General features: G+C 49.6%; 2 protein-coding genes across 4 annotated transcripts in view; one reads left to right on the forward strand and one right to left on the reverse strand.

Moving 5' to 3' along the window:
- Window positions 1-14,944, forward strand: part of LOC6902283 (chaoptin) — a 180,475-nt gene that overhangs the window by 155,113 nt on the left and 10,418 nt on the right. For all 3 annotated transcript variants that reach the window (XM_033385612.1, XM_033385611.1, XM_015185874.2), the window contains 2 exons: window positions 10,732-11,782; window positions 12,567-12,829. In XM_033385612.1, coding sequence (XP_033241503.1) covers window positions 10,891-11,782; window positions 12,567-12,829 — 1,155 coding nt within the window. In that variant the 5' untranslated portion in view covers window positions 10,732-10,890. The remainder of the gene's footprint in view (window positions 1-10,731; window positions 11,783-12,566; window positions 12,830-14,944) is intronic.
- On the reverse strand, window positions 13,807-14,865 carry LOC6902285 (uncharacterized). The gene is made up of 3 exons (XM_002133776.3): window positions 14,678-14,865; window positions 14,146-14,595; window positions 13,807-14,076 (listed from the first exon to the last, which is right to left on the reverse strand). Exons 1-3 carry the CDS (start codon window positions 14,724-14,726, stop codon window positions 13,967-13,969), a joined length of 609 nt encoding a protein of 202 aa, XP_002133812.2. The 5' UTR covers window positions 14,727-14,865; the 3' UTR covers window positions 13,807-13,966.

Raw genomic sequence — 14,944 nt, forward strand, 5'->3', positions numbered from 1 at the left:
GTGAATCCAAAATCAATTAAAACAAAGTTCGAGCACAAAAAGTCGTACAAAATGAAGTTGGAGAATTTTGAAAAATACAAAAAGAGCTGCACGTTGTTTTTGGCTTTGGAAAAACCCATAGAACATCATCGTCTCATGTTCGAAAAGTGAGGAAAACTCTCGCATCGCATAGGTTTTCCGAAATAATTAATTTTCTGCCAAAAATGTTCTTTCTGTGCGATGGATGTTCCTTGAATTGTTTTAGACAATAGAAATTAACAATAAGGGAGTCATTTGTTCCATTGTTCTCGCGTGAGTAACAGAGCGGAGAAGGTGCAGACGGGGGCCTATGATGCCTATGCCCCACAAAGGAGCAACCAATCGACGCCCACATGCCCACAAAAAGAACATTTCACAATCTACAAGATAAGTCCTGTTCATTTGGAGGAGAAGGAGAGAGCGAGAAGGAGGCTACACTGAAGAAACGATGGAAAAGAAGAGCCAAAGTCTCGAAATTTTCAGCTAGAGGATAATGGGTGGATCCATAGAATATCCAAAAGTCATGGTATGACCTAAATGGGGTCCAAGCCCTGAATTCCACTCTTCTCATTGTCAAATAGCTCTTCAGTGGCTTCTGGGCAAACGGCTATCTCTCCACTCCTCATTTCCTTGGCACCTCCTTTGCTCTCCTTTTTCTCTCTGTGTGCAGACAGACTATAGGCGCCTGTCGCCATCGCCGTCGCTGTCGCCTCCGATTTATGTCTTTGGTAAGTCAAAACGCAAATTGACAACTTAATGCCATCAAAGTTCAAAGTGCGCGCACAATGCGAGTGGAGTGTAAACCCCTGAACATCGCTCCCTCGAGACACACTCCACACTCCGCTCTCTCCTCTGCAGTGGATGCTGATGCCGAGGCCGATGCCGAGGCCGATGCCGATGCCATGCCGATTCGGATTCCGATTCGATCCAATTCGACATTGACATTCAAATCTAAACATAAATAATAACATTGATAAACATATCAACACGCCAGCGGGTAAGCCCCCGAAAATGCACATGAATGCCGGCCCCCCGGCCCCTCGGCCCCATGTCCCCCGGGAAACAGAACTGGAAAAAATACTCGATATAGGGCGCCCCCGGGCGTCCGTCATGAATCAAGTTTAAAGCAGAAACCGACAAAAAAAGGGCCAGCCGACAGCCAGACATTTTTAGGATTCATTCGCATCGAGCCTACAAAAGAAAACATCAGCACGGAGAGCGGAGCGGAGTGGAGTGGAGTGGAGTGGAGAGACGGGGGATTGGGTGGAAATGGTGATGCCAAAAGAGTACGGGAAAAGCCGAAAACTCTAGCCAGATGCGGGCTGCGGCAGCTCTGGGGCTGTGGGGGATCCCCACATGGCATGGAAAAACACGAAAAGTGGACAACAATTTTGCAAGTTTTCCCTAAAACCTTTCACCCTTCCATTCGCTTCCTCTGGCCTTAACCGTGACCCGTGCTGCACTGTGGCAAAAGGTTCCAAAACTAGGTCTAAAAGAATAGATATTTTAAGAGTTGGAACTTGATTTTGAACGGAAATAAAGGCTCATTTTAAGGTAATGCAAGGAATACATATGGTCTGAACTGGATAATCTTTGAGACCTCTTTGGTTAGGGATGAAATTTTTAAAGTATAATCGGGAAAGACCTGAACCATCATTGCACTCTTATGTGTAGTCATGAGAGACCGTTTAAAAAGATTTATTCTGGGAGAGTGGATGGATGGACCATGGACCCATGGTTGCACCACTCCTTGGGATCTGCACATAAGACGGTTTGGTCTAGTGTCTCTGGGATCACTTAGTGGTGCAGAATATGTTCCTGATTGCAAATCTGTTCTCATTTTGAGCCCTGTCATAGGTTTTTGATAGTTCTAATGTACCTTTTCCGCTCTTATGGTCCTATGATTCTGATCCTATGATTTTCCCCCAACCCCCGATCTTTGTTCTGGCCACTGTATCGCGTAGTGGCATGTGGAAGGAATCAATTGAATATAAAGCCGGGCTTCTAGGTGCAAAGAGGCGGATGGCAGATTTCGATGGCAGAACGTTGGTTTTTTTTTTATCATCTAACGGCAGCAGCAGCCTCTTCATGTCATTGCTTGTCGCTAAGAGTAGGAGCAAGAGTATTTTCCCCGCTCTGTTTTTCCCTGATGTGACCACAGCCCAATGAAATATTTCCAGAAAAAACGAGGGGGAACGTTGTGAGTTGCTGCGGACACCGCAACTCTACGGTTATACCCGATACTAAGTCAGTATGGCTCTCCTCTGGCAGACGCCGCTAATATTAAACGACACGACAAAGAGTGCGTGCGAGAGAGACAGAAAATCAGTCTGAGCGTGACGTCGGGCGCTGCGTAGCCACTGCAAATTGATTTGTTTCCTTTCGCTATAAAAATGATCCGATCTGATCCAGATTCAGCAATCTGATAGATATGGTCATTATCTATGATTCTGCGTTTTTAGTTTTCTCAAATTTGCAATATTGTGGATGCAACAGATTTTCGTCCTTTGTGGGGGCGGAAGGGGGTGGGACAAAATTTTGAGATATACGTTTTATAGTGACATCTTAAAGGAGTGTGTGTACCAAATTTGGTTACTCTAGCCTTAATAGTCTCTGAGATTTGTGGTTGCCTCAGATTTTCGTCCTTTGCGGGGGCGGAAGGGGGTGTGGCGAAATTTGGACAGGAAACGGTCAAGGTCCGATATCACAGGAGTGTGGATACCAAATTTGGTTGCTCTGGCTTTTATAGGTTCTGAGATCCTTGAACTCATATTTTGCAATTGGCAAAACCGACCATGAAACCTGTGTGTTAGAGTGAGACAGAGCGAGAAAGAGTGATATTGTTTTCGTGATTCTGGCTGTAATAATTATACGATCTGGTTCAGATTTTGCACTCTAGAAGATATAGTAAACTTCTACGATTCTGCGTTTTTAGTTTTCTCGTATCGTCGAAATTGTGGATGCCACAGATTTTCGCCCTTTGTGGGGGCGGAAGTGGGCGGGGCAAAGTTTTGAAATATTTTTGGAGCAGTGACATATCACAGAAGTCTGGATCCAAAACATCGTTGCTCTAGCTCTTATAGTCTTTGAGCATTAGGCGCTGAAGGGGACGGACAGACGGACAGACGGACAGACGGACAGACGGACAGACGGACGGACGGACAGACGGACAGACAGACATGGCTCAATCGACTCGGCTATTGATGCTGATCAAGAATATATATACTTTATAGGGTCGGAAACGATTCCTTCTGGACGTTACACACATCCACTTTTACCACAAATCTAATATACCCCAATACTCATTTTGAGTATCGGGTATAAAAATCAGGGAAAAACAGAGGAACAGAGCGACAAAAAGTCGTGTACCGAAGATATCTTTGGAGAGCAGCCGGGCAATGTTTTTTCGGATACGATAAGAGGCGGCCCAGACACAGACAGAGCCACCACGGCTTACCACGAACCCAATTCCGTGGCGACTCCGTCGTGACATTCGAACTTGGCCGTGAGTCATCAGAAACCCCGATCCATGTTGACACAGTGCACACGATACGATACGATATGCGGATGGATGGGATGGATGGTTTTGTTGTTGTCTCTCGTTTCTGGTTCTCGTCCGTGGGACTGAGAGACTGACCTTCCAGGAAGGGAAAACGATGTTGTCTTCTTCTGGATGGTGAGGCATGAGGCATGAGGCAAGAGGCCTGTCTGATGTGTGTGCACACACATCTGTGGTCCATTAATAAGTCAGCACTTAAGATGTGCTCCTCCTCCTCCTCCTCCTGCTCCTCCTCCTCCTGCTCCTCCTCTGTCTTGTTATTAACCATTTGCTGCTGCATTTTCTGGTCGAAAAGGTTGGAAAAGGGAACTCCATAAGAACTCCAGTCCATTGCATCACTCAATGTATTTTTCTCTTGGCAATTTCGAATTATTTCGAGTGCCCCTGAAGTGGATTCCTGTCAGTGGATGGGCCCACGAAAGTATTTCCCTCATTTAGGGGATAAATACCCATTTAGGGGGAGATGAGAACTGAACCTAGGAATGCTAATCCATTCGGTCTTTAAGTTTACAAAATACTGCATTAAATAATACATCATTTGTGCATCAATCAGTCGTAAAATAATGAAAATGTAGCCCTGAAGCCCTAAAAATAACAATATTTTCCAGCAGAAGAGGCGGAGATACCTCCCTGTTTCTGTCTCTGCCACTGACTCTGGCTCTCAACTAATTATAATCAATTCTAATCGCTTGGAAATTGCTTCTTTGACTTGTTGCCTTTTCTGGGCCAGTTCTGTAAAAGGTGTTTGCTGTGTGCGCTTCTGGGCTTCCTGCTTCGGAAGAGCCGGCCAGATGCACACGCACGGTCTATGGTCTATGGTCTACGGCTATTCTCTCTCGGTGACCATTTCCATCCATCCAGTTGGCTATTTAGTATGTAAGCATGTAGTTCCCCTAGCCATACCCTCGCCAGAGGGGTGTACCAGCTACCAGAAGCACCATCCACAGAGAGGGGGGGCTTTAGCACTTGCCGGCCATTAAAGTTTGCGATTCTAAGATCACTAAATATCTCCAGTTGGGGATAGTCCCTCCAAACGATGGCGTGAAAGGGTGTCCAGTCTTCGGTGCTCGGATCAGGGGTTTTCTCTTTCAAGAGCTATGTTTATGGGCCTTTGTGGTGTTTTTCGCTTGATTCTATTTTCAAACTCCACTAAAGTGAGCCGTTGACTGAGAGTTGGCCCGGTAGTAGCTGCTTATGGTCTTCAGCAGAAGAGCCACCAACAGCAGCAGCAGCCGCCCAGGAACGAACAAAATAGAAACCATTTTTGTTACAATTTTCAATAGAAACTCAACCTGCAGTTAGCTGAACACGAATCGCCAGTCGCCAATCGCCATTGGATTGGGATTGGGATGGCTGTTGGCACTGCTTTACGAATTCGAGTGCTGACCGCAGAGTCGTTGTGTCGTCAGTTCGACACGACAATCTACTTAAAGACTGGAGACCAGGAATGGCTGTAGCTGCTGCTGTGGCAGGAGCTGTGGGAGGAGTGCTCTACTGCCGCTGCTGCATCGTGTTGTTTCCTGTCAAATTGACATTTTTCATGTTCGTGTTTAAAACCACAAAAACCGCCAGATTGTTTGTCTTAACAGCAGAAGCGGTTTCTGCTCCGCTCTGCTGTCAATCACATCGATGCTGGCACCGATGTGGGTCCCAGTCCGATGACGTTTCCCATTTGAACCTCATTTGACGCGGTATTTATACCCAGCTCCCGCATGCCGCATGCCGCCTGCCACCATACTCCTCGCATCAAAATGAGGGGGCCCTCCTTTGGGGGGGCGCTAATATCTGCTGTCACAGACCGCGCTCTAGAGCCAATTACTCGCACCCCAAAGCCATCTATAGCCATCCATAGCCATCCATTGGTACTTCCCTGCTCACTTTCAAGTTCTTCGTTTTTTTGGCAAAATCCGGGAGGCAGAAGTCGGCCCATTTGATGAATGGCCTGTCACTCCCCGGGCCTGCCACTTGAGTGTACATTTCGCAAGACACCACTGTCAAGAATCGAGAAATGAAACATTTCCCGGCAGCGGCTCAATAGGAAGAGGCCTCCAAATCATACGCCAAATCTAGGGGGCTTCAAGAATGCAATCAGGAGTGCCGCCGCCTCGGCTGAATGTTTTCGGAGTGCACAAAGGCCGATCCCATTCGAGTCGTCCGACATTCACTGCCGCACTAATCCCTCCCAAATCCATCCCCAAAGCTGCCCCATCAATCACACCCGAGCCCAAAGTATCTTGACTTTGCATCTTGGCTAAATTTTCCAAATTTTCGAAACAACAGAAACGCCTTGCCTTTCGACAAAAACAATTACACTTGCAACAGTTCTTCTGTAAGGCAAGGGGTTCTGAGGGGGCCGATCCTCCAGCCACATCGCAGACTTCCAGGAGCAACAGGAGCGGCCGCAGGTGGACAAGGCCAAGGCCAAGGCCAAAGCGAAGCTTGGGCGTGCTACCATCAATAGTTCCTGGGAGTCTGGGAATAAATAGAGGCATGAGAGGCATGAGAGGCATAGATGAGTGGCTCCAGCGACTGGCCTTCCAGAGCTATGTGGGGTCAATGGGGAAATAGGCATAACCATCTCCTATCCCGAGGGTAGCACATCGTTTGTGCTCTTGAGGCGGAGATAATAGCTAGTAAATGCTCTAGTTTTTGAGCCCAGCATCCATCGATGATTGCTGGCATTGAAAGCTGCAAATAAAATTTCTAGTGATCCGATTTACCATTGATTTTCAATGGACCATCCCTGGATCTATTACTCCAACAATCCATTCTACTAGCATGGGTTTGGGGCTCCTCTGAAATTTCCATTTACTGATTAGAGCTAATTAACTGAATTTTTGATTGTACCGTCTGGCCGTTGGCTTTATCCAGCTCTGAATCCCCTCCGCCCACCGTGGTCCCCCGTGGCCCCTGGCTGGGATTCAGTGCAAACCAAAGAGCTTGTGTGCTGCTCAAATGAAGTAAGAACCCATCTCATGTCTATCCGGGGCTTTCATGCAACATATTCGTACTCGAACTCGTACTCGTACTCGTACGTATCTTGCCATCTGGCTCTGCAGCTGGGGCGTACATCGGTGGGCGTGACTGCCCCTTGAAGGGAGAGTGGAGAGTGCTCTCGCTCTCTCCCCCTCTCTGAATCTGTTATGTAATGGCATGTTAGGTGTATAACTTTTATTATTATGATTATACTTTTGCCCCGGCTTTAGCTGCCATGGACAATGTCGGGTGTTGTTCCTCCTCTCCTCTCCTCTCCTCTCCTCTCCCTGCTGATGCTGATTCCGTTTGTTGCTGGCTGTTCTGGCTCTCAATGGAGGCCCAGTGGGGTCCCTCTCTCTCACGTGAAAGTCACGTGAGTCATTAAAATGAAATAGCAGTCGAGACTAAGCAGAGGAGCATGACGAAGGGTGCAGCAAGCAGCAAGCACCCAGCACTGGTTCACAGGAAGCAAAGGGCAGAGCCAAACACAGAGACACAGGTGCATCGTTCTACGTTCTAGTGTGTGTGTGTGTGTGTGTGTGTATCTATGTGAGTGATGTGTTGCTTACTGCCATAAACAAAGTTGTTCCCTGTGTGTTCTCCCCGTTTGTTCTTTGTTGGTCTCTCTCTCTCTCTCTCTCGCTGTCAACGCTAATGTCATCCAAGCTGAGGTTTCGCTCTCCCCAAATCCCCAGTCCCAATCCCCATCCCCATCCCCACCCCTTTCCATGCAGTCCGATCTGCCCCCTTCCTCTAGTAGATTCATTGGCCATCGTCATCGTCATCGTCATTGCTCCCCATCATTGTTTTCAAGTTGTTCGTGTTGCTGTCGCTGTTGTCGTGTCGCTTTTCCCAGGGGAACTAGGGTTTTTAATTGCAATTAATTTTCGACATTCCCGCCAAGGTGTAGTTCCCTAACCGTGCCCCTGCCCCTCCGCCCCGCCCCAACCCCTTGGAGGGGAGCTGCTTTAAGTGCCAGCTCATGATGACTCTTTAGAGGTACTCTCGATTCCCGAGAGAGTGATAATGAAGTACTATCGGTATCGGATCGGTATGGGATCTTAATGGATACGTTTTTCCAAAGCAGTTATCAGGGATATCAGGCATGTAATACCTGTTCCATTCCACTAGGATTCACTAGGAACTTGAACTAGGAACAAGATAATCATCGATGCCCTTCTTCTACCCAAGGGCTATCCATTTTCAGAGCAAGGATGGCCCCATTTCCTGGGGAGATGGTACAACTTATGGGAATACCTTTGGACTGTTTGTCCCCCTTTCTTCTCTGGCACCTACCTCTTTCCTCCGCTGCGCTGCTCCCCGCCCATCAATTGGCCAATCCCTGGCCACACACTCGCACTCGACTGCTATTCAGATATTATTCATATGGCGATTTATTGATTTGGCCACGATACTCGTAAATAAATTGCCAGAGCATATTTGATGCGGCACTGGGTCCGCCATTTGGTTGTTATTCCGTTTTCAATTTCCAATTGCATTAAGCTTTGTTGCTTTGTTGTTACTCAATTAACTTTTAATTATGCGCAAATGCGATTGCAACTTGCTGAATGACTGACTGAATGACTGACTGACTGACTGACTGACTGACTGACCGATAAACTGACTCTTTGATTCACTGACTCACTGAGTGAATGACTGAATGAGTGACAGACTTGCTAACCAAATAACCGCGACTGCAGCGAGTGGGCAAACTCGAACTTATCCAAACTCAAACTCAAACTCAAACGGCGAGAGCGACAGCGACAATTGGAAAACGGAAAAACGGGGAAAGCTGAATGCTGAAAACCGAAAGCACACGCACACACACACACACGCACACACACACACACACACAATAAACAAACACGAATCCTACCGAATAGAACCGCATAAAAATAATGGAAAAAGTGATGCAAGAACCGAAGCGCGGTAAAAACTTCAGTTGTCATGGCCACTAATTGAAAACACGGCCATCCATCCCTTCCCCTCGCCAAACTCCCAGCGCCCCCCACTGCCACTCGTGCCCTGGCCTATGGGCAGGCCGCGAAAGGGTTGAAGACACTCCAACCCCCCCTAAAATGGAGGTCATTGTCAGGTGGTAGTTCCAAAAGGAACTGGGGAGAATACTACTACAGAACTCGAAGAATTCGATGCGTTTTATTGTTGTATCGGGAATCGACGTATGTCCCTTGCTAGGATTGATTCCAATTCACCCACTCAAAGGGAAGGTCTATCCCTAAAGCCGTTCCTGAAGTCTCGGCCGTAATCCCTTAAAGTGGAATAGTACACCGATTCGATTGGCCACACTTTTCCTCCAAAAACGAAGGCCGTCCATCGCTGTTGCTGTTCGAGGCAGGTCTTCTGGCAGCGGAGATCTATCAAAGGTGCCGATTCTCCTTCAGTAAAGGAAAGGCCTTTAGCCGTTAGCCTCTAGCCTCTAGCAAGGTGTTTGAATGGGATAATAGGAAAAACCATCTCCTATAGATGGACAATCCTCTTTGAGTTGGACCACAAATCCATGTTTCTAGTGGGCCACACACAAATGGCAAGCACCGATCATAATTATGCTGAAACACTGATTATTTACGGAGACATCTGCAGTTCCTCCGCATGTTCCCCAAGATCCTACGCTGGATCCTGGCATACGACCAATTGAAACGGGCTCTCCTTCCCCCTTGAACCGTAATTAACCAGCAAATTGATAAATCTCTGGTCCCCCGTGTGAGGGTCCAGCTTTTAACCCATTTTGCGGGGGCTGTGCCCGCGTGTATCCCGGGGGTCTGGTGCTTTTTTCGGGTCTCCATTTAGTGGCCATTTTTTGCGCTGACAACATTATGGCTGCCTCTCGGTGTGCGTTTTTCCTCGCCCGGACGGCCATCGTTTGTATTATGAATTATTTTCTTGCATGCCTGGGCAGCGCTTTTTCCGCTTTTCCTGCTGCCGCGGAGAGCCCCCCTCCCCGTCACCTCACAATTTGCGTTTCGTTTTGTTTTTATTTTCAATTTTAATGCTCGCCCGCCGCCCGAAAGGAATTTGTGTCAAGTGCGTGAATTTTTCTGCGGCTTGGGGCTGGGGACGGGGCTGGGGCTCTTTTTTCCCTTGGCCGAAAGGCGAGCGCCTAATTTAGTGCCTCTCTAGGGGGACGGGGACGGGGAGGGGGGGTGGCGAAAGGGAAAGGGACTCTGGGGCTCTGGTATGCGGCGGTCACGTTGGCTTGCCTTATTATTATTATTTTATTGCTAAGTCGTTGTTCGCTCGTTTTCTAATTAATGCGTTTTTTTTTGGTCGTCCCTCCTCTGCGTGCTTTTGGCCGCATTCAATTCCATTCCTGGGCCATTAAACGCCATTAAAATTATGGCAGCTAATGCGTCGAATGACTGCTCCCTGCCAGCCTTAACCGGAAATTTCGTTCGTTTCGGCCAAAACAGGAAGAGCGCTCCGCAAACAACAGCTAAGAAGGAACGTGGCGAGGCTTCGAACCAGCAGATACCCTCTAAAAGTGCACTATAGTATACTGGAAGGCTTAGATCCCTAAGGATCCAAGGTACTTGGCTGCCGTAGGAAAATGGAACAAATGGTTTCGTCGAGGCACAAACTTGTACCTTCCGGTGTGGATACCCTTTCTGAAGGGTATTCAGATGCCAGCGACAGCAGCCGAAATATTAATTATTCCAAATTTCCGGCTGTCGCGTTGTCCAGCAGCGGAATGACATCGAAACAGCGAGGACTGGAACAGGGAATGTGGATTAGAACGGAAAGAGCAGCCAGCATAAGCTATGAAATATTATATAATAGATGCCGCATGCCCCGCCATGCCCCTGGGGGAGAAGGCATTAGGAGAAGTGATTCATTCTCATGGAAAACATGGGCGATGGAGATGTCACGGGTATGGGTTTATGATTATTAAGATTTGGGATCTAAGAACACACTTGTTCCGTCATTAGGCGGCACGCGTCGTGCGACAGCTCTCCTCGGTCGCTTGTGCTGCCTCGCTTCCATTAGAAGCTTCGGGTGTGCCCCTCCTTCGATATGGATGTAGGACATATATCACTTTCGATTGAGATTACAGACACTCACAGAAACGACTATTTTTAAACGGTTCCAATGCCATTTGTTCCCCTTTTAAGTGGCTGACATTTAGAATTAATTACGTTTCCGTTTCTGTTTCTCTTCCACAGATTGCATCTTCCCCCCCGCCCCCACCACCGATATGGCAACAGGAACACATCAATACGAATGCGCCACATTGATTGAGACAGGCTGAGAGAGAGAGAGAAAGAGGAAAGCGACAGAGACAGCCCCATAGACACACAGAGAAAGAGAAAGAGAGAAGAAAAATGTGCAAAGGCAGCGATTCAGCAGAAGCAGATGCGGCGCTGGCAAACTTATTAGCGAAATGCACAAAGTCAACAAACGGACACGACTCCATACCCACATCCACATCCAGGACCCTCGGCAGTAGCAGCAGCAGCACCAGCAGCAGCACTAACAATTGTCAACAGGCTGGGAGTGCGGCAGGAGGCGTCGGCCAGGAGCCGAAAAAACAAGCATCCAACCGTCAAAACAGGCACCAGGAACAGGAGCAGGAGCAGCAGCAGCTCCCACTCCAGCATAATCAGCGTCAGCAACAAGGACATCAAATAGAGCAAATGGAAATGGTACAGGGAATGGCAGAGGGACTGCCACGAGACTCTGCCAAGGAGCACGAACACAAACAGCAGGCCCAGTGCCAGAGCCAGTGCCAGAGCCAGAGCCAGACCCAGAGCAGAGCAAGCAAATGCAGAAGCAAACAGCGGCAGCAGCAGCCTCTCCTTCGACGAGACCAGGGACAATGTCGTCGAAATTGCAATAGTGTTGCCGGAGTGCAGCGGCAATGGAGGAAGCATGTCCTGTGGCTTCTGCCGTTGCTGCTGCTGCTGCTGGTGACGATGCTGCCCGGGACCGCAGCAGGAGCGATGACACCTTCGGCCAGGATTGCCCGCTCCCCGGCTGCCGCCGCCGCCAGCAGCCTCCTCATTGCCAGTGCCAAAGGCAGTGCACGTGAGCTGCTCTACGCCGATCTGGGTGCTCCCAATGGTGGCTCCACGGGTTCCGGCTCATCCTCGTCAGCCGGAGGTGGCGGTGGCGGTGGCGCTGGCGCAGGGGGAGGGGGAGGCGGTGGAGCTGCTGGCATCGAGTGCCCCAGCTTCGACGACAGCTCTGCCTGCCCCTGCTACAAATTTGAAGATGGTAAGTGCGAATGGTCGACCGAACTAATTAAACGCATCAAGCCGGGACAGACCTCCAGGACAGTCCGAATCAGTCCGATTCAGTCCGTCGGTGGGTCGATGGGTCGGGGGGGATGGAAAAGTTAATTGCACCCCGAACGTGTGGACGAGCCCCATAACAAATCAGAGCTCCTTGGGGGCCCCCAAACCCAAGGAAAAGCAGCGCACAGTCTGTCTGTCTGTCTGTCTGTCTGTCTGCTTGTCCGTGCGTCCCACTCGAACACATTTAATGTGTATTCCAGGCAGGATTTGTTTGCTTTGACACCAGGCAGCATCATTTCATCAGCCATCAGCAGCAAGCAGCCAGCAGCCAGCAATAAAGCTGCTGTTGCATGCCGCATCCATCAACGAGGCTCCTGCCTCGTCGATCGATTGAGATAGTGCTGAGAATTGCCCTATTTAAGCGAAAGAGGAAGCCGGTGCAACAGCAGCCTTTGGTTCACTCAAACGAATGCTCATTCAGCTATTAATAGAGTCCGTCCCAGTGCCAAAAGGAGTATTGATTGATAGGCGAGGCAGGCAGTACATGTCATGGGGAGACAAGGTAGGACAAGGATAATAATATGCGTTACAAGGCACATAATGGGGACAGGAGACGGAGACGGAGACGGAGAGGACTGGACTGGACTGGACTGGACAGAAGCCTTTGGGTCTTTGGGGAGAACCAATTGAATTGCGTTGTCAAATTTTTGTCGAATATGGAATTAACACTTGAACATGTTGTTGCTTCCTCGTTGCTCCTGCAGGACTCTTCCTGGAGTGCCCCGGAACGACGGCGCTGTCGTTGCGCTCGACCCTGGAGCGGATCTCGGCGCCGATCCACTCGCTGTCCATCTACGATTTCGATCGCTCCGTCACGTCGCTGTCGCAGGACGTCTTCCAGCCGGGCGTCCACATCCGGCACTTGCAGTTCTCCCACTCCCACCTGGAGGCCCTCAAGGACAACAGCCTGCGCAACGTGCGCTCCAGCCTCGAGTCGCTCAGCATTGTGAATGGCAAATTGACGCAGGTGAGTGTCGGCTAAGGATTTAATTTACCTTTGGGGACAGGGCCTGTAAGTGGCATTTCTACACCGATTCTACGTCGATACTACATCGATTCTACGTCTGTTTTCATTGCATACTTTCGGGCTGCGCCGAGAAGAGTGCGAGTACGAGAGGGACAGAGACAGCAGTACCCCTAAATTGCATTGCGCAGCGCTGCCAGACCGCAGAGCCGCCGCCACAGCGTTGCCAGGCCAAACTAATTAGTCCGCTCCAACGGCAACTGGCAGAGGGGTGGGGTTGGGAGAGGGAGTGGGAGTGGGCAACATACGGCGCCAAATAATGTTAAACAAAGTTGGAAAGACCCGAAAAAAGAAAAAAAAGAAAATGCAAATGGCTTTCTAAGCCATTAAATTTTGAAAAACAGCCGCCGCAACGGCAGGCCCATCCGCTTCGAATCAGACAGGCCATCCAGTGCTGTGCTCCACATTCAACAGGGGCAAGTGGCATGTGGCAAGCGGGGTAGCGGGATAGCGGCCTCCGCCGCCAGCCATAAAAAGTAATTTGCCGCCGCCGAAAATAACAAACGAGCCAAAGCCAGAAACAATTGCGTTCAATAAAATAATTTGCAGGCGAAAGGCGGCCAGCCGGAAACACCGAATGTCCCGAGAGGAAGCCCAGAAGAAGCCCAAGGCGGTGAAAGTACTCCCACAACATATGCAATCCATCGTATTTAGATATTTACCGAAGACTTAAGATCCAATAGAGAGAAATTAGGTGTTATTTGCCCAAATAATGCCTTGAATATCCATTAATCAATCGATACTTTGCGGACTACATAAGTATTCGAGCTCTCTCAGTAGGCTTGTCCTCTGTGTCACTTCATATTACAGCGGACATTCCCTTGAAGCTAATGATCTTGGTCTTGATCGCAAACCCGAGCCTCTGATGATAGAAACAAGATCAAGTTTATCTAGATGCTAGCCATGAGAATATTCATAGCTTAAGTTCAAGGTTTATCTTACGGAAGGAGTTACGCTAAACAAGACAGTGAATACTATAATTTATGCTACGGGACAGATCTCAGTATCACTCGTTCTATTCCAGGGGGAGCAGACCTCAGGGGGAGAGACTCCTCACTCCTCTCCCTTTTCCAGAGCAGATTACTGTTGCTCGGTGGCAGATTTTGGTGCATTTCGAAGGGGCAAGCAGGGCCTGGGCTCATCGCCAAGCTTGGCCAGCCCACAGCGACGCCGGTCCGTGCGGTGCCAGTCTGCAGGAAGACGGTTACAGGTTAGAGGTTACACGTTACAGGGAGGTTACACATCTGCGGATCACTCACTGTGGCGCGGCGTGTCGTGGCAGTTGCGTTGGCGCAGCTGGCAGACGTTGGCCAGGAGCTGGCACTCCTTGTGGTTGGTGGTGCGCACGCAGATCTTCGCCGAGTGGGGCGAGCGGCTGCAGTTCACCCGACGGCCGGGGCAGCCGTCGTGGCAGGGGCGTCTGTAGAGGTACCCCACGCCAGCAACGTGGCGGCACTCCCGGGCAGGCACGTGCCCCACAGCGGCTGGCTTCCCATTGTGGTGGGCCTCCAGCAGGTGGCAGATGTTGTTGAAGCGCTGGCACTTCCCATCGGGGAACCTGCCGCAGACGCGCGGGCTGTTCTCCATGCAGACGGGTGGCAGCCTGCAGACAGGCGCTGCTGCACCACCGACTGCCTTCACGGTGGTGGTGGTGTGGGTCTCGTTTCTGCTGGCACTGGTGCTGCCCGCCAGCTGAAGCTGCAGCAGTGCTGTGGGGAACGTGATTTCTCGGTTAATTCGAGGACGCCGTGGGCCTGTTCCTGTTCGTGTTCGTGTTCGTCCCCCACTTACCAAAGACCATGGCCATGGCCACGGGCATGAGCCACTGTTGGCTGTGCATCTTGGAGGTGCTTCTCGACAATGGAGCTGGATTGCTTACGAGTGAATGCTGAAATTGTGTACACTAAGGAAATTTATACTGTTTTTCGGAGCTACATTTACTACATTGACACTTGAGTGCGTGCCTGTTTTTCTGACTGCCGACTGTAGACTCTTATCTGCTTTGTTTTCACTGCATTCACTGCCGATCGAGATTCGGGGCAAACAACAGAACAGATG

This window comes from Drosophila pseudoobscura, chromosome X (assembly GCF_009870125.1).
Source record: "Drosophila pseudoobscura strain MV-25-SWS-2005 chromosome X, UCI_Dpse_MV25, whole genome shotgun sequence".
NCBI lineage: Eukaryota > Metazoa > Arthropoda > Insecta > Diptera > Drosophilidae > Drosophila > Drosophila pseudoobscura.

Bases quoted from the DNA above. Each gene is read 5' to 3' on its own strand.
- LOC6902285 (XM_002133776.3), bottom strand. From the start codon at position 14,726: ATGCACAGCCAACAGTGGCTCATGCCCGTGGCCATGGCCATGGTCTTT. The intron at 14,596-14,677 runs GTAAGTGGGGGA...CGTTCCCCACAG, and splicing joins GGCCATGGCCATGGTCTTTG to CACTGCTGCAGCTTCAGCTG. The intron at 14,077-14,145 runs GTGAGTGATCCG...GTCTTCCTGCAG, and splicing joins CCACGACACGCCGCGCCACA to ACTGGCACCGCACGGACCGG.